Raw genomic sequence first — 19157 nt, 5'->3', positions numbered from 1 at the left:
AGACACATTGCCATGTCCAGCTCTTAGCCTTTGAGAGGATAAAAGTGGTTTAAACTTCTGCTTATGAACTTAATAACTTCTGCTGATGGAATTGCTGTAGCAGTACGGTTGACACATGAAGTTGGTCCCTGTATGGAGAATATCATACTCACACATAGCTATCCTGACATGCTCAAAGATGTCCATGGCAGGAACAATTCTTCCCACTTCCCCACAATGAAAATGTGGGAATGTACAGGTAAAATTCACCTGTTGGTAGTACTGTGCTTTTCTCAGGGCAGTATGTTCATAAATATATTTAAGAATAAATGCTAAAGTACTAAAAAGTTCTGAAAAGATTACAGGAAAATTTGCATCATTCGTTCCAGGTACAATACCAATCCAGTGGTGACCACTACCCATCAAACACCAGCAATGCTCCCGTGGGTGGCAGGCTTTCTGTGCCAGTTTTCACATCACTTCTTACAGAGAACTTACCACTAATTCAAGTACCTTGAATTTTTATTCTGATAAGTGTAACCAACATCTATCTCAATCTTAGGTTATGCTTGATGCATGTTCAAATGGCTGTGGATTTGCAAGGGGCCACGTGTGAGGCTGTCCTTGAAGATTATGGTTTCCAGACAGTGTAGCTGAATTTTTATGAAATAATATATAGGCTTTTTCCACCTAACTCTTGGCAATCCATCTCATCCTTGTGACTCACAGGGGTAAAACTGAACAGCCCAGTGCCAACAGGGGCCCCAGTTTCAAATGCTTCAAGAGCTGGAATATCCAGGGTTGAGGCTTTAGTCTGGCCTGTGAAAAGGGAGAGAAAACCATCTGTGAAATCTGGAGGCACATCAGGCTTGGCTCCTACCCCAGGATCCCACGGGCTTCCATAATCCTTTATAGCCATCTGCAGCTTGAGAAAAGAAATCCTTTCCCTGCACCTTTTCTCTGCTGCACACCTGGCACACTCTGGGCCTTCCACGGGGCCCTCGGAGCAATCCAGGGAAGTATGAACAGCAGGGTTTGATCCTTATAGCTTTCGAAAAATGCCCTTTTCTAACTTAAACTTGGGGGGAAGGCAGAGCAGCCCCCTGAGCGTGGCTTCTCCTGTGGGCAGGAGCACACCGAAGCCACCACTGTGGCTGGGAAATCACAGCACGCTCCGCTGCGGGGCCTTTCCCCGGGCCGAGCCCCTCGGGCGCTGCGGCGCCGCAGCCCGGGCGAGAGGCGGGGAACGGCAGCGAACGGAGACCCTCCTGCTCCTGCTCCTGCTCCTGCTCCTGCTCCTGCTCCTGCTCCTGCTCCTGCTCCTCAGCCCCCCCGGCCTTGGCTCGCACCAGCCCCGCTGCTGGCAGCCCCCGGGGAGCCGAGCCAAGGAACCGGAGCCTCGCCGCCGGCCCCGCTGCAGAGCGGAGCGCAGGGCGGCACAGCCAGACAGCCAGACAGGGCAATTAAACCCTCCCCTGGCCAGCCCCTGACACTCCCTCCTGCATTTTCCAGTCTGTGGTTACGGCGCTCAAAGGGTTCCATTAAGTCACCAAGTTTTACAGGTTCCTTAAAAAAAAAAAAAAAGAAAAAGAAAAAGAAAAGAAAAAGAAAATGCAAAAAGGGGGGGTAGGGGGTGGGGGGAGGTGAGGGGGAGTGCGCGAGAGAAAAGTTTGGTCATGGCAGGGAATGTGTGATCAAAGCTGAGCCCAAGCTTCCTGTTACACCGGGACTATATATATATCGTGTCTTTAATGTTGGGAATGTAAGCAGCTGCTGGAGCCTGGCGCTGACTCTCTGCCTGATTCCCAGCGCGCTGAGGTTTCTTGCACCGACCACAATGAACAAGTTCCTGTGCTGCACGCTTGTGGTGAGTCCCTTCGCAGAGGGAGATGGGCTCCGGGACGCGCTGCAGCTTCAGACGCAGGCTCGAGAGACACACGGCTGTTCTTCTGGGGCTTTTGTCTGGCGTTTGGGGTTTTTTGGGGAGTTGTTTGTTTGTTTGTGGGTCGCTTTGTCTCCTCTCCGTTTTCTTGGTAAACCCTTTTTGTTTAATCTCTCCAAACTTTCCTGGTGAGTTTGGAATGTGATGGACAAGTCCAGCTCCAGGGAGACAGGAGGGATTTTCATGCCATTCTCAAGGTAGTGACATGATTTGCTTTTATTTTGCTTTTTTTTTTTTTTTTTTTTTTTTTTCCCCTGACTTCCTCCCTCCTTTTGTAAGGCCTCATCATACTGGTCTGAAGCAAAACCCTGTATCAAGTAATTTAGAATTTAATTCTGAATTTAGAAGCTGTAGGCTGGAATGTTTGCTTCTGATTTACAAAAGCTTCCTCCCTGACTGCCTCTAATCTCTGCTGCAGTGGCTCTCTTGGTATCTCAGGTACTGGGCTGACTTTCTTACCCAGGAAAACCGCTGTGAACTCCACAAAAAAAATCCCCACAAGTGTGTGGTTGTTGTCTTGGCTTAGAAAATTCAGCTTCATATGCAAGAAAGTGATGAATTAGAAGCTGTGTCAGTAGCTATTACAGAAGAAGTTGGGTTATTAAATCTGGTATAAGCCCCTGCTTTAATAAGTTTTGTTTACTTAGTGATTTAGTAAGATATTTCCAGATGGAAATTTAGAGATGTTACCAGTGCAGTAAATCTTTCAAAATGTTATTTAATCCATTTTGTCATATGGAATTGTGTATGAGTTCAGTTTAATTAAAACCTGCCTACAGACAGATCCTGTGTAACATCTATTTGGAAGCTCTTCATCTTTTGCATAAGGAAACTTTCAAAGAAAAACATTAAAAAATAATATTCAGAGTAGACTTTTGCTTTTGCCAGCACAGTAACTTGCTTCTGGGTTGTTTTGGTGAGTACAACGGCATTAATGTTGTGGCAGAGCATTAGAACTGAGATCCATTTATTCTGAAAGCTTTTTATAAATGCAACGAGATTTCCAGGATCTGATGAGTAATGTGTGTTTATTACTCTCTGTACAACTTTCTGAAAGAGCTTTTTGAGAAACAAACCCAAAGTAATTAATGGTGCAAGGGAAGCAAAATTTGTCAGGCTTGTGGTCGGCAGATTGAAACACAGTTCAACTTTTTCATCCCATGTCTGATGTTGTGCCTGCTTTGCCAATATGAAATCACAGGAAGTTAATCTGGGAATTTCAGCAATATCTGGTTATTAACCTGGCTTCTTATCTATGGCTGTCATAAAATAATCGCATCAAGATTTTGATTTTGATTAAATGCAATGTGCCTGTTTGTGTTCTCCCACAAAGTTGAAGCACATGTTGAAGTTCAAGATAATCCTCTGGCACATGAATTTTGGAGCTGAAATACATTGGTGACAGTACATACCAAAGAGATCATTATTCAACTGCATTATTATTATTATTATTATCATTATTATTATTATTCAATTTATTTAAAATTACTGTCAAATTTAAGATTAGTGAAGTCTAAGTACTGTCAGATGTGCTAGAGCTCAGAAAAGTACCCTTAGTATCTGTTTTATAACTACCCTTTTAGGAGGCATAACTCTAGTTCAAAATTCTGTGTGTTTGGCTCAGGTACCTGGGAACCTAGTTTGGAGACATTGTATCTAAAAAAGACTTTTGGGGCGTGAGGTACTTTCAGCCTGGGCCTCTTTGCTGAAGTTTCAGAAAGGTTATACCTGTGGTGGTGCATTTACTTTTGTGTTGTTTGCTTGGAACACTGAAGCTGCTTACAAACATTATGAAATTGGACTGAATGGAAAGAAATTCCCCAGAGCTGAATCTCATTACTTGTCACGTAACTATCTTGACCCTTATACTTGACCTTTCTCTATTTTGGATCTCTGGGCACATGTGACATTCTTTTTCTGGCCTGCCTGTTGGGTTTGCTGTGTGTAGGCAGTAGTGGCTTTGCAGCCCATGAGGGTAGGAGTTATCTTTCTGTCTGACTTTCTTTCTGTCTGTCTGCATGTGTCTTAGTTAAAAATAAAACACTAAGGTTACCAGAAGAAATTTTAAAAGATACTGTCACATTTGAAGCAACACCCACTGTTCAAATCTCATGGAAAACTTAATTTTGTTCCTTCTGTGAAAACACCTGTTTGCACATAGTACTGGACATATATTTTCTAGCCTGCAGTCAGCTGTTAGTAATTCTGTCAGTGCAAAGGCAGACTGTAGTTACAGTGGGAACATTCCAGGATTAGGTTAGCTCTAAATCTTGCTGTCACACTGGTGCATAACATTCCAAAATGTAAGACACATATTTTGGAGAGTATCTAGCTAGTTTTCCCTGCTTTCTCCCTCTACGAGTTTCAAAGCAAATGTAACTAATATAAATGAAGAATTTCAATTTAGCACTTCTTTGATAAGATCCAAAACTGCTCTTCAGCTGAATTTCGTTTTGCTACCACTGAAAATGAAACAGTAGGTTAGACCCCTGAATGGCTTTGTGGATGACAACTAATGGTGCCTCAAAAACTCTCTACAGGACTTGACTTTTTGACATGCTTCTTTACTGACAGGGAAGTGAAGACAGTGTTTCATAGCCTCGGTTTTGAATAGGGATCACTCAGGAGAGTCACCAGCAGAACTCCTTATGTGAAACAACAGCCTCGACTTTATAGTGTCTGCCAAACAAAAGTAGGTCCTGTTATGTCCAAAGTGAGTGAATTACAATGAAGCAGTTGGTAGAATGGTGGAAGAGCTTTACAAACTGAACTCAAACCAGTGAAGATAACTCCACGTTAGATTTCATTGTGCACCTGGCACTTGGCCATGGTCTGCAGAAAGGTCCTTAGTCTGGGCAGTGCTCTCGTGAGCCTGCAGCAGCCCAGGGGTCAGCACTGCTGCAGAGCCCAAAGAGGTTAAATCTGCTGATTGCATGGGCCTGCAGAACAGCAAGATGAGAGCTAGATGGGAGTAATTTCTCCCAGGATGACAAGTATTTCACAATGGTCATTTTCCATACATGGATCTGATCCAGCATGGCATTATCACATGCTGAATCTGAGATACAAGTTATTGGTGAGGACGACCTTGATAATATCATCCAGCACTGTATATTGCCAGTGGGATTTCTCTGGGCCTGTGCATGATTTCAGTGAGAAATTCTGCCTAAGGGCTGAGGATATGTGAAGGCCTCCTGCCTTTGCTTTGTCCAAATACTTTGTATACAAGGCAAAATAGGAGAGTTGTGAGATTTTACTTTGAACCCAATACAAACACTGGGAGCAATCTGACAGATGTCTTGAACGATTATTTATCACACGAGAAAATATGCTTTGGAATACTTGTGGAATGCAAAACAGAAACAGATTTATCTTTCTCAGCAAATTAAACATTCTCCTTTGGTCTACAACCCAAAACCACAAAGCCAAGCTATATAATAATATTTTCATATGCTGAAAAGCCACTCTCTTTTCTGCCACAAAGCACTGATTTAAAGGATGATGCTTGAAGGATTTTTACTTCATGTGCTTTGTCTTCTAGTTCATTTTAATTCAACAAGAGAAATCAAGCAGCTCTTTGCCTTACATTTAAAGATGAAAGAAAAGGCCGTGTATTTTTTTATGCCCAAGATCTGAAATGAAATTTTACAGTCACATTATTTCTCTTTCAAAAGCATCTTCTAAGGAATCAAACAAATGGACTGCACAGGCCTTTTATGTTAGCATTGTATATGCTGACATAAGAATGGTATGGAGAAATATAGCTTCAGGCCTAATGTGCTGAGTGACACAATGAAAGAACTGCTGTCTAACCTTGGGTAATTCATCTTGAAGAAGTTCTCAGTATTTACTTGCATCACACTGACTTACGGTAGACTTGTATTTCAATACTTACAGTTCATCCCAATTCCTCACACTGAGACAGCCATCCTGAGAGTGGGGATTTTCCCCAGGGAGATGGAGGAAGGATTGAATTCTTTTTAGAAGTGAGCCCAAGACACTAGAACTCATTTTCACCCAATAAGTTGTTAAATGTAGTTAACGATATTAGGTTTTGTTCTGGTTATCTTTTGCTGTAATAATTTTGTTATTGATAGCATTTCATACTCATAGAACAAAAAACCCTCTAACCTTTGGGAGTTTTTTTTTAAATCAAGCCTTTCATTTCACTAACTCTAGAAAAACTGTTTGCAAATGAATCACACTAACAATTAATTTGTCAAGATGAAAAAGATACTGAGCATTATTTTCTTCCCTTAGTGCTGGTATATGAAGAATTGGCTGAGGGTTTAAAACCGAAAGAAACTGCCTGGATCTCTTCAGTCCATTTGCCATCTCCTCCAGGAAACCAAATGTCATATTTGCTTTCTGAAGGGTGTTGAGAGCTATATTTAAGACACATGGGTTTCTTACACCTGCTTCTCACTGAAAGGCTGTTCCCAATCTTCCACTGACAAGAGAATCCCCTTTTCATTTGCCAGCATTATCCTTTAATGAAGAAAGTTCTTCTCTCTGAGTTCACTGTCTATCTGTACTGAATCCATACCTTCTCTTGAGACTTGCCAAGCTTTTGAAAAAGTCCAGATCCTCTCCAAGAAGAAGCTCTGCATTTCCTTCTAAACCTTCTCTGTGCCATTTCCTAGTGAATTAACCTTTTTTAAACAAGGATATGCAGAACTTTACACAATCTTCTCAATGACAGAACCATTGATTTGGTCATGTGCAGCACTAATGGATGCCAGCTTTGGTTTCTTAAGGGTTATAGGATGAACATACTCATTGTCCCTACTTCTGATTCCAGTAGACTGAAGCTGGACTTGTAATTTCTATCTCCTTTCAAATTAGCATGACATCTTTTCCAGCAAGAGCACAACAGGCCAGTGCCAGCATTATTATGGAAGAAATCTCGCTTTCTATGAAGCTTTTGGGGAGACCACTGCTCAGAACTATTAAGTTCTGATCATGGCCCTTTCCTGTGCTCAAATAGTATTGTTTCTTACAGAAGACCTTCAGGTGCTTAGTATGTAGACCACATTTAAATATGGGCATTCAGATCAATCAGAGGTTTTGTACAGCTATGAAACTGCCATCAAGTTGGTCATAGGATAATTTAGGAGAGGAAATGTCAGGAATGACATAAAATGCATTTAAATACCATTTTAATCTGTCGTAGGAACATGGTTCTGAAGTGCCTCTCCTGATCATCCTTATTTACTGTATATTAGTTTGCACATCAGAGCAGCCCTGGCGTGCACAAAGTGGATTTACCAAAATAAACTGAACTGATGAAAGTAAATCTAGAGATGGACCCCAGAGACACACCAGATGCACTGTAACCACTAATGTATGCTTGTCCATGAGAGCAGATTGAAGTCAGTCCAAAATATCCCCTCAGAATAATACATAATGTGGATGTCAGGTGCTCGGCACCATCTGTTTTGCTCTGCAAATCTGCTGTAACAGGTGATGCAAATTCCTAATGTAAGCACAAACTCTGTGTGTATTAGGCCAGGAGAAAGGACAATTTAGTGATGTTCCCCTCCAGCTCACTCTGTGAACTGGAGGGCAAAAGAGTCTTTTCATTCTGTTTGTACCAAGATGCTGCAGTAAAACTAGTGAAAATTTCATTATCTTCCACCATTACTACTGAATTCTTGCAAAATATCTGAAAAATAGATTGACTTTACTTTGGCACTTTGCAGGTTGCATATCAATATTCAGAATACTTCAGGTGTCCTATGTGTTTTCAGCCTGCATAGAAGACAATTTTGTAGATCTTTTTTCTTATTATCAAGCAACTTACAATAGTCTTGTGAAGTTTGGTATTGGGGATTGAGGTCTTGAAATGTACTTAGCAACATACTAATGGCTACATTTGGTCTAAAAAAATCCAGAAAAAAATGCCCTAAAAAGGCCCATATGCTGTCTATGGCAGTGGTTGATACCTGATGCATAGAAGAGATGGAAGAAAAGAAACAGAAAAATATTACTGTTTTTGTGAATTCAATTTTTGATTTGGGATTTATTGATCAAAATCTGATGTTTATGTTTAATAGTCCTTTATTATTTTCATCCATTACTGTGTCAGGTAGCATCTTGAACTCAACTGCAATGTCCTATAACAGTGAGTTGCAAGCTCACTGTGCTGAAAGGCTCATAGTAGTCTAACAGTAGTAATGGTAATCTAGCTCTGTGTTGAAAATTGTGTATAAAATGCTCTGGTAAAATTATGAGATATTCATTGCATTTGTATCTTTTGTTTGACTGAAGAATCTTTTTGTCATAATATTTGACTAAATAAAATAGTTGGATCCTGCATCCATGTGGCTCAGCCACTGATCAATAGATTACTGCAGCTATGTAATATGTGTTTCTGGGAAAAAAAAGGGAAACAAGTATGATGTGTTTTGCTTTTAAAAGCATGAAGAAAAAAATCAACTGGGAGGACTGTTCTTTTTGTCATGCTGATTTATTAATCTGATTATTATGGGGTTTGGTAATGCTCATTTAGATTAATAATATTCTAGTTGCCATTATTAGTTCATAGTTATTTGTTCTTCCAAGAACAAAATTCTGTATGTCTCACACACATATGGTTCAAGTATTGTTTTCTCAGTTTTAAAAATCAATTCCTCTCAAATCATGTTGAAATGTTTTCAGTTTTTATTGGCTTGTTTCCCACAGCTGTAGGTTCTTCAGGAAGCAAGTGCCTCCATTTTCCCCTACAAACCCCTATGCTTTCATACCCTGATTATTGAAATCTAATTAATTTTAATGCTGAATCATCCCCTGCAGCAAAACTCTTTACTTGTCTCATACATAGTTTCCAATGTAAATAGTTGAGTAAGGAAAATAGATAAAATCTTGTTATTCTTGCTCCTACATGTTGCAGAATAGAGTTAACAGTATGAAATGATTCACCTACCTGTTCATTATGTGAAAATGTGTCACCAAGGGCAGAGGCACAACCCAGAGGAACAGATTCTACTGCAGTGCCAGCTCTGGATTTGTGGGGAGCTGTGCAATGCAGAGCAGGAGTACTGGTGTTTCTCCACAAAAACATGCTGCCCATAGGACTGGTTGCTGTCCCTAATTATTTTCAGTGTCAGATTCTTATCTCTATTGGGAATTGTCTTGGCTTTTCACAGACATCTGAGTGAAGTATGGGTTGATGCTTGTCTTTGTAATGCCTGTGCCACATGATGTATTCAGATCTGTCCTGTGAAGGGAATGCTTGTGTCCATGCAAGTCTTGGATACTGGGATGCTGCATTATCTATTACTGAATTAAAACCATAGAAGAAAACTTTACTCTTCTCATAAACAATTAATGAGATTACTAGGACTTCCTTATTACTAGAGTCATAGCTGTAGATTTACCAAGGGTGGGGGCATTTTTCCTCAATGTAAAGCCACTCACTATTAAAAAATGTGCTGCACCCTCTTTGTTAAATAGATCACATGAAACAGATCCAGTCATTTAAGGAAAATGGAGTTGCTCATCAAACTTCAAAGGCTAATAAGAAATTTCTCACAATGAAAGGTATTGTGCATTGAGACCACAAGAAAAGTGGTCTAGAAATCAGATAAATTATCAGACTTAGTCAAGGGTAGCTACAAGAGGCTGTAGGGAATATCCATACTATCTGCATTTCATTCCTCAGCCTCAATATAGCTGTATGAAAAGTGACATAGACATGCAACAGGAGAATGCATTTAAGAGTTTTTGCTTAATGAGTCAGAGTTCCTAAGTTAAGCATCTCATATCACTTGTTTACTGTGATCAGTGTTAATGCAGATGAAGTTTTAAATTGTCCTTTCCAAACTTAATAAGACTATGGCTTTAGAAGTGCCATGATGTGGCAAAAGTGAGGCTGTTAAATGAAGCATCTCCAGGAAAAAAATAGTTAATTCCACTTATACTTTGGGGACATTTGTAAAAGAGGAAATATATTTTTGAAATTGAATTGGTAACTGTATTAGCTGACGGGGGTTAAAATAGCAACAAAGACAAGTCGGTTAGATCTATAATTTTACTGGATACAGAAAAAAGGTCAGACCCAGTTTACTTCATCTTTATAAAATGTACAAGTTTTGGAAGAGAAGTGGCACATGCAGCCATGCATGCAATGTTGGGACAGAGCTGGATTACCAGTGAGGAGAGTGAGCTGGTGGCAGACCCTGTGGGGATCAGGGTGGTTCTCAAGAGTCATTTTTGTGGTGGACTGGTGGAATCACAGAACCAAATGTTCAGTCATAAGGCCAAAACAAAGTGATCTGGAGGTTGTCTCTGCAGCAGGGCAAGGTGTCTCAAATCTCTAGGTCCCCAATCACACCAGCAAAGCAGATTGCTCTAGGAAGCAGGGGGGCTGTAGCTGTCATGGCATGTGCTGCTACTGAACCAGCTTCTCACCACAGCTGTGAGCCTGTGGCTTTAAGCAGGAAATGAAAGCATTGGCCTTGGTCTCTTCCAGGTCATGCAATTAAGTCTTTAATGTGCCCTTCACAACCTGCATCATTCTTCACCTCTGTCTCAAGCTGTGTCTTCACCTTTGATGTAGGTGCCACATTACATCCCAAGAGCTTCTGTGTATCAGTGCAAAGTTAAATGGAAGGCAATTAAAATGTAACCCCTATTGTTCTAGCCATTAATTTGTGGTAGAAAATAGTGTAAGATAAAGTGTAAGGAATCACCTTTAAAGGTATCTGTGGTGAGGGTGCAGTACACTGGTCAAATTCATATGTCAGGCACGATTTCTTTTGCATCTGAAATACTCAATACTTAAGACCACAAAGGTGCACAACCTCCACCTTTGCTCTGCATCGGACAAATTCTCTGGTGCCAGACAGTAAAAGCTCATTGCCCAGTGGTATTAAGAGGGTGTGAATCGGAGAAGAATAGGATCTACATCTATGGAAGGAATAATTTAGGTCAGGAAGATTTGTTAGATAAGATCCTAAAACTTCCCTATTCGAAGATAGACATGGGAGAGTCTGGAAGCTGGTCAGTATCTCGGAAATTTCTAATGCAAATATTTGTTTGAAGATAGTGACATGAGTAGACTCATAAACTCATTAAAGTGCAGGTTTCCTTGTGTTCATGGTGCTCTCCGGAACTAAAAGGAAGTGATGTTTTATTTTCCTGTTGGTAGCTCTTGGACATCTCTGTCAAGTGGACCATCCAGGATGACTCTCCCCCCAAGTATCTCCACTACGACCCTGGGACATCCCGGCAGCTGCTGTGTGACCAGTGTCCCCCCGGCAGCTACGTGAGGCGGCACTGCAGCGCCAGCAGCCCGACGCAGTGCGCGCCGTGCCCGGCGCAGTACTACGCCGAGGAGTGGAACAGCAACGAGGAGTGCCAGTACTGCAGCACCGTCTGCAAGGAGCTGCAGCTCGTCAGGCAGGAGTGCTCCAGCACACAGAACCGCGTCTGCGAGTGCGTCCCGGGCAGGTACCTGGAGCTCGAGTTCTGCTTGAGGCACACGGAGTGTCCGCCCGGCTTCGGTGTTGCCCAGGCAGGTGGGTCCCGCTCCTCCCTCCATGGGACAGGCTAATCAGAGCTCCGCCGCACCTCCACGACTCGTGGCAATTACCAGATTAGGAAAGAGGCTTGACCAGATGAAATTGCAGGACAGTAAATTGTAAAGCCAATTGAACCTGTTCTAATCTGCATTTTTTGGACTGTAGCCAAAGGAAGGTTTCTCAGTGGAATACTCTGCTCCTGCTGTAATATATAACTTAATGGCAGTAGCAAATGTAGCAAATTGCACTCTAATGAGAAACATGATGGATTGCCTCTTTTAAAGGAACATTATCTGGAATGTAGTATTTGTGCATGATAAATAATAATGTTTTTCATTTTGAAATCTGCTGTTTCAAATAACTGTATATCTTGGCAAACACCAGGAGCACTACATGGTTCACACTAAGTATATAATTATAACAACATTAATATAGCTCTAGCATCACTGCGATATGCAGAAATAATTAATTATCAGCATCCTAAGTGGAATTCTTAGGGAAACTGTTACTATTATCAAGCAAACAACCATTTCTTTGTTGAGCAGGCTGGCATAGTGCTGAAAGTCTGGTGGCAATATAGAGCAAAGCAGCACTTTTCAGTGGAGTGTATTCTTCATTTAAGACAACATAAATTGTTAAACCAATAATTCATTCTTCCCTCAAAACAAAATACATCATTTATTGTTTGGCAAATGCCGTAGCCCGGTATAGCTCCAGCATTTAACACAACCTGGAAGGATTGCAAACTGTCATTGTGCCAGGGCTTGATAACTGCCTGGAGAAGAGCACTGAGGAAGGGAATGCAGAAATCAAAGTGTCTCAGACACCTGCAGGCAATCAGACTACAGAACGATTTCCCTAGGAATGATGTGCCTGCAGTGAGAAACACTAGGGCTGACCTGTACATTTTAGAGCTGATCTGAGTGCCAGACTGGGAATCCTTTTCTGGGTTATGAACCTCTCACTGGAGAGCAACTTTGACATCAGGAGAAATATCGCTGCTGTAGCTGCTCACTAGTCCTTGAGTAATTGGTTGATGACGCTTTACTCTGATGCCCTTCTGCTGTTAAGCATTTCCACTGGCAGCTACCACATTTCCATATTGTAAACCTTCATTAACCTAAACTATTATGCCCAGGGGCTTGGGTTAATGAGGTTCCACTGTATCTCAGCAGCAAGTCAAAAGAGGCCAGTAACAAAGTCCTCAGAAGGACTTTGGGAGGTGAACAAAGTATAAATTATCTGAGCAGCCAGCCTGCTGCATCCCTACGAGCATGGTGAAACATGACAGACAGACAAATTGCAATCCCTCAGTTCAGAATGAAGCAAACCTTTAAAGAAGACAAAATGTTGGATTTTGTAATATCTTGAAAAGTTGGTTTCCAAAAAAACATCGGATTGAAGCAGCTAAACCCAAACAGACCTCAAAAAAGAATGAAAACATTGTAAAAATAATTGCATCTCCCTGTGTCAATAGTCAGTTTTTGAGGCGAGGCAACAACTAAGATTTTAATAAGCATGTACTGCACAGTGTTACTGTTTTTTGCCATATGATAGCCTTGAACTTTGCAATGATGCAAATTCAGGTGAAATAAAAGCCAAGAGCAGAAAAATATGTTTCCACTCCCACACAGGGAGATGGTCCAGTGCCTCATTTAAGGCTTAAAACATTAGGAATCTGTTACCCCAGTGCCCATTGCTCGTGATTACACTGGGATATCACCTTGCTCTTGTAGTCCCTTTTTGTGAGTGCAGATTAGGCTTTGTTCCTTCCTGGCACGGCCGGCCCTGCAGGAGGCAGGGTTTATAGCAGCACTGCACTGCTGAGGCTGCTCTGGCTGTCGCTGGCGGCTGCCGTTTCCCTGGGAAGAATGGGGGATTCCAGGAGAGCTGGAGGGAGTGGCAGAAGGACAGACAGACAGCGGCAATTCGCGCCCCGGACAAGAGCAGCGAAATAAGAAGCTGGCAGAGCTAGAGGGTGATTCCATGCTCAGACCTGAGAACACTGATGGATTACTCGGGAGATTCCTCCCTTGTGCTGCAAAGATTATGCAGCAAGCTCTGAGCAGAACGATGCACCATTTGCAGGAACACTCCTTTCTTCCGCTTCCTTTCTGCCAGGACACAGCACCTGTCTGTAGCAGGGAAAGTCGCTAAGATGCAGCTGTGTCAGCACAGCTGATTGCTGCCCCTGAGGTGCAGGTGCTGGCTGCAGCTTTGTCCAGCCCAGAGCTGCAGGCAGTGCCCAAGAGCAGTGGCTGCAGAATTTGGGATTTGCAATAGGGTATGCTGGCACATACAGGGTCTCTGGCAACTATAATCTCCTTCGTTTTCACTGGTAGTCTGATGAAGTGCTAGGTCAGGTTGTGTGCGAGCACTATTCTTGATTTCACAGCTGATTGAGAACTTGGGATGCATACTCTTTTTCTCTAAGGACTTCTCAAAATAAATAAAAGCTTATTAAAAAGCTAACATTAAAATAAGCATCCATATGTAAATACTTTAAAAATGCACTAGATGGAGGTATTTTCTTATTCAAATATAGTTTCCATTTTTTTCAAATAAATTTTAAGCATGTGCTTAAGTTCATGTTCAATAATGCAGTATTAGATACCAGACTTCAGGCACTTGTTAAATGTTGGATGAATAAGGACGAATTAGGAGTAAATATACAGCAATTATTGATAATGTTACTTGCCTGCCACTGGTGGTTAGGCTGCATAGTTTCAGATTTCATGGAGTTGTTTTCTTACTCTTTGTAAATGTCTAGAACCATATGTTGTCATTCTGTTGTTGTAGCATATATTTAGTTCTGAAGTAAAACTATAAATTATAAATCAACAAGCAAAACATGTATGTCTATTAAATTTTTTTGTATATTGGAAACTGCTTTCTTTGCTTTTAGTAACAATTTATTCAAGCCCAGAAAAGAGTTTCAAAATTGTTGGCTTTAGTTGAAATTTAGTCGGATTGTACTTTTATCTAGAACTGAAGTAACCCATTCAAGTAAGGATTTGAGCAGTTATTGCAGAGTGAAATAAAGAACACTTTTTTTTTGCCACCTAATTTCAGAATATTTGTATAGTTGAAGGATGAAGATCAGACATAGTGTAATGTCTGAATAGACACAAATAATCGAGGTTTAAAATATATTACTTTAATAAATTACTGATCTAATCAGTAATCACTGATTTTAAACTTGGTAGCAAACATATTTAAGAGTACTATTTACTGTATTACATCAGCAGGAACATGCTTCTCCTAAGGCATCTTCTGTCTGTATTTTTTCTAAGTGATTCCTTAATACATCACAAATACAAAAAGCAGAAGCATGACAGTTTAGAGAGGAATGTTTTCCTTGCTTTCTGTATCCTTTTTAATTTTTTTTCCACAGTTGAGGTTATATGTAATTGGATGCATTGTTTTCTTGTTTCCACAGGTACTCCTGAGAGTGACACTGTATGTGAGAGATGTCCAGAGGGATTTTTCTCAAATGAAACCTCCTCCAAAGCAGCCTGTCTTAAGCACACAAACTGTAGTGCCCTGGGTTTCAAAATAGCTTTGAAAGGAAATGAGGTTCGTGACAACATCTGTCAGGAAGGTACAGATACGACACCTCAAAAATGTGGAATAGGTGTGTATCATATTAAGGAAGAGTTCTCTGAAAACATACCTTTAGTTATCATTAAGATTAATTTACCAAAATCCAGGATACAAATAACCTAGCTTGTTAGCTCTCTGCCTGCTATGGTGGTGGCCTTAGTAGAATTTTAATTATTGTGGCTCAGACCAAAAAAAACACAGGCACAAAGACAACTTCTTATTCTGTTTTTTAAACACTTTTTTTTTATCATTCTTGCTGCTTGGTTGGTTTTTTTTTTTGGTTTGTTTTTTTTTTTTTTTTCTGAGACAGGCAAGGTAAGATGTCAGAACAATTGAAATCTTCTCTTTCTCATTTCAGATGTAACCCTGTGTGAGGAGGCCATGTTCAGGTTTGCTGTTCCTACTCATCTCACACCTAACTGGCTGAACATACTAGCAGACAGCTTGCCTGGGACAAAGGTTAGCACAGAAAATATTGAAAGGATTAAACAAAGGCACAGCCCTCAAGAGCAGACCTTCCATCTTTTGAAACTATGGAAGCAGCAAAACAAAGAACAGGATATGGTCAAGAAGATTATCCAAGGTATCTTATTGTGATAGCATGTGCATTATAAACAACCTTCTGAATGGCATTTTAAAAATTTCTTGGATCAAAGACCCCCTGGAGATGTGTTGTGTTTGGAGAAGGGCCTGCAAGCTTTCACTGAGACTCATTGATGCAGTAAGCATAGAGTAGTCTGGGGGAAGCAGGAACAGAATTCCACTTCTCCAGAATAGTCAAGGACTGTATTCTTCCCAGACTTGTAGCCCACTTTGGAGCGTGTGTTGTGCTGTGAGCAAGGTCCCCTTTTGAGACTGCACAACATACAAAGAATTTTGATCAACCAAGGTTAGAGGGAGCTGGTTCCCTGCAGCTGAGAGTGCAATTTGTCTTCTGTAAAGTAGAGGTTGATATTTTGGACTAGGACATTTATCCACAGGGTGGGAGTACATGGGAGTGAGGAATACATTGACAGGCTTTCCCTTCTTTTTCCCTTCTGGTACCTCTTTGTCATGCTGATTCATTGCTTTGTTTGTGCTGTCTACAAAGACACGTTTCAAAGATGAAATAGTGCTGAAGTATTAATATTAAGGTTTTTTACAACAGTCAGGCCAACTCTTTTCATGTAAGTCACCATCAAAAACCACATTTGAATGACATTTTGTCCACTCGGAACAGATTTGAAAAATGCTGCAGAATTTTTTACCCCTCTGCTATTTAGTATGTACAGTTATGTCAGTCTGTGAAGTGTCTAGAGTACATCAAAATTCAAAATCACTATTTTAACAAAGCTTGCCTAGCCATTTCTGAAGAGAACAAGCTAAATTTTCATTCACTGGAACCAAATACTGGAAGTCCTATCAGATACACACAACATTTTACAGGATAGATGGGCCCAAAAAAGAGATAATTATTTGAAGCAAAGGAATTTGGAAAGCAAATTCACCTTGGAATTTTGGAAGGTTTTTTTTCAGGCTACAGTAAAGTTGTAATGTGCTGTACTTACCTCTCTTCTCTTTTTGCTTTCTGTAGATATCGATCTTTGCGAAAGCAGCGTCTTAAAGCACGTTGGCCACCTGAACCTCACCTTTGAACATCTCAACATGCTGATGGCAAGCTTACCAGGAAAGAAAGTGGGAAAAGAAGATGTTGAGCGCACAATGAAACTATGCCAACCCACAGAGCAAGTTCTGAAGCTTCTCAATCTGTGGAGAATAAAGAATGGTGACCAAGACACCATTAAGGGTTTAATGTATGGACTGAAGCACTTGAAAATGTACCACTTTCCAAAACGAACCATCCAGAGCCTGAAGAAGGTGATTAAGTTTCTTCACAGATTTACAATGTATAGATTATACCAGAAACTCTTTTTAGAAATGGTAGGGAACCAACTGAAATCTGTGAAAGTAAGATGTGTCTAACTCAAGATATATTTCTTTCTCCACTGACTATTTTTCCCTAATTACTGCTAGCAGTAATTAAACTGGAACGTTATTTCACCACATTTTCATTTACTATTTATAGAAATGCCTGACTGGAATAGTTCTAAGTCTCCTGCCATGGTTTTGAAAGTGTTTTCTGCTGGTTAATTTTTGTTGTTTTTTTTTTTTTTCTTTAATAAAAATCACTTTTGTAAAAGCTATTAACCCGATGGTAACACAAGAGCCTGATTCTGCATTTTTGCACATTCAGAGTTGAAAAGTCCCACTATAGTCACTAGAGGAGAAAGGAATGCCAGACCAGGCTCTACTCCAGTATTTGCTATTTATATTCTTCAAGGAATAAACCTTTTTGTTGTACATATTTATTAAGTTAAATGGAAATTGTTTGAGACTGAATTTTAGGAAGAGAATTGGAAAGCACACTGTATATTTTCTAGTTAAACAAAAATGATTCCATATATTTTTCTGGCAAAATTTTGTAGCATGCCCTAAGAGTTATTAATTTCTTTACATTTTGTATTTAAAAAAATGTATTATTGCTTAGTATTATTTGTATAAGTTGTGGTATCTTTTGGTAAGGATGTTTTAATTTATCCAATGAGTTTAACTCAAATATGGTGAAAATATAGCTCAAGTGACCTGAATATTTAAATATTCTGTGAGGAAGTGAATGTACCATATTTAAGAAGCTGGATTTTTATATAGAATTTCATAATCTTATTTTATAAAGCAATTAAATTTTTCAGTTTACTTTTTGACTGGTGTTTTACTTTTGACTCTAAAGTAGGAACTAAATACAAAGACAGACTGTCTGGATTTTTGCACTTTATCTTGGGCTTGGGTCTCTGCTACTTCCTGTCTGGTCTAGTAGTTAATATGTGAACCAAGTAAATATTGATCAGCACTGGATTTTCATGGTCACTGCAAAGGTGTAGAAGAAGCTAAAAAAGTTGTAATGGTTCCAGCCTAAGAGGCCCAGGTGGTTGTGATATGAACAACTACAACTCCATAGACACATTTGGCCCAGCACCACTCTTGGTCTGGTGATGTTCTTGGAGAGCTCACAACCTTTGCCCTAACCACAGCTTGTAATTTCATGGAGGAAAGATGATGCATGGGCCTGACAGGCTTGGAATGCCTCACATATTGCCACTGTGTTTAAAAGAAGGGAGCACAGAGATGTCATATAAAAAATAGTCATTTACCATTTCCCTCAGCTGCAGAATGAGGCACCTACAAAGCCCTGAGCCCCATAAAAACAGAACAGAGAGTGGATGAGTGTCATTACCAAAAGCTCACAATTTGAAGGACCAGTGGTCATTCACAATGCAAACCAAAGGCTTTGGTGGCTTCAGAGAAAGACTATACTCCTGGGGTTTTTTTCTTTAAACCCTGTGAACAGAGCTTGAATATTCAACATATTCTTTCCTATCGTGTAAGGGAAGGAAATCCATCAGCATTTAGCCTTGTATGACAAATATTCTTCTATTAAGATGAGAGGATCTTAAGCAAAGAACAAGAAAGAGATTTCTGGTTGATAAGATAGGTGCCCATCAGAATTGCTCTCCATATAGCAAATACAGATAGGACATACTGATTTAAAATACTTGGGATTCATTTTTCACTGAATTCTCACATTACTTTTTTATCAAAAGGAATAAACTCCCTTTTAAATTTCACATGCTATTAGCATCTCATTTGTTGGTGTAGCTGAGAAATGGTGCTGAACATGAAAAAAATTCCTAGTTTTGTGTTGATTCATTTGGGATAATTTGCATACTTCTACAACAGAAATTGGTTTTACATGTAATTAAAAGATTATAACAACAGACTCAAATTTGCAAAATAGATACCAGATGTTTCCATGACTCTGACAGGTGTGGAGGTTTGGGGTGTTCTAGTGAGAATAGGTGTTAAAGTGAGAATAATGATCTTACTGGCAACAAAATGAAGATCACACACATCTTGTAAACAATATCCTCTTAATCCTTTCTACATATACAACAATTTTGTAATTGATAGTATAGATATAGTATCAAGTAGAACTATAATTTAAAAATTTTTCACAGAGATAGAGCCCTCTAGAGGAAAGCACAATTGCTTCTTAGTACTTGGATTTTAATTTA

The 19157-nt window shown here is 40.1% G+C and overlaps 1 protein-coding gene across 2 annotated transcripts; it reads left to right on the top strand.

Moving 5' to 3' along the window:
- Positions 1–1475: 1475 nt before the first annotated feature.
- Positions 1476–18708, top strand: TNFRSF11B (TNF receptor superfamily member 11b). 2 transcript variants are annotated; one of them, XM_079301808.1, is made up of 6 exons: positions 1688–1846; positions 11073–11442; positions 14885–15079; positions 15407–15631; positions 16622–16905; positions 18525–18708. In XM_079301808.1, exons 1-6 carry the CDS (start codon positions 1817–1819, stop codon positions 18537–18539), a joined length of 1119 nt encoding a protein of 372 aa, XP_079157934.1. In that variant the 5' UTR covers positions 1688–1816; the 3' UTR covers positions 18540–18708. The 2 variants fall into 2 exon arrangements, with proteins under 2 accessions (XP_079157933.1, XP_079157934.1); XM_079301807.1 differs by lacking the exon at positions 18525–18708 and having other exon boundaries at positions 1476–1846; positions 16622–17781.
- The last annotated feature ends 449 nt before the right edge of the window (positions 18709–19157 follow it).

Source organism: Erithacus rubecula (assembly GCF_903797595.1).
Source record: "Erithacus rubecula genome assembly, chromosome: 3".
NCBI classification, from domain to species: domain Eukaryota; kingdom Metazoa; phylum Chordata; class Aves; order Passeriformes; family Muscicapidae; genus Erithacus; species Erithacus rubecula.
This window is presented reverse-complemented; position numbering and strand designations above follow the sequence as displayed.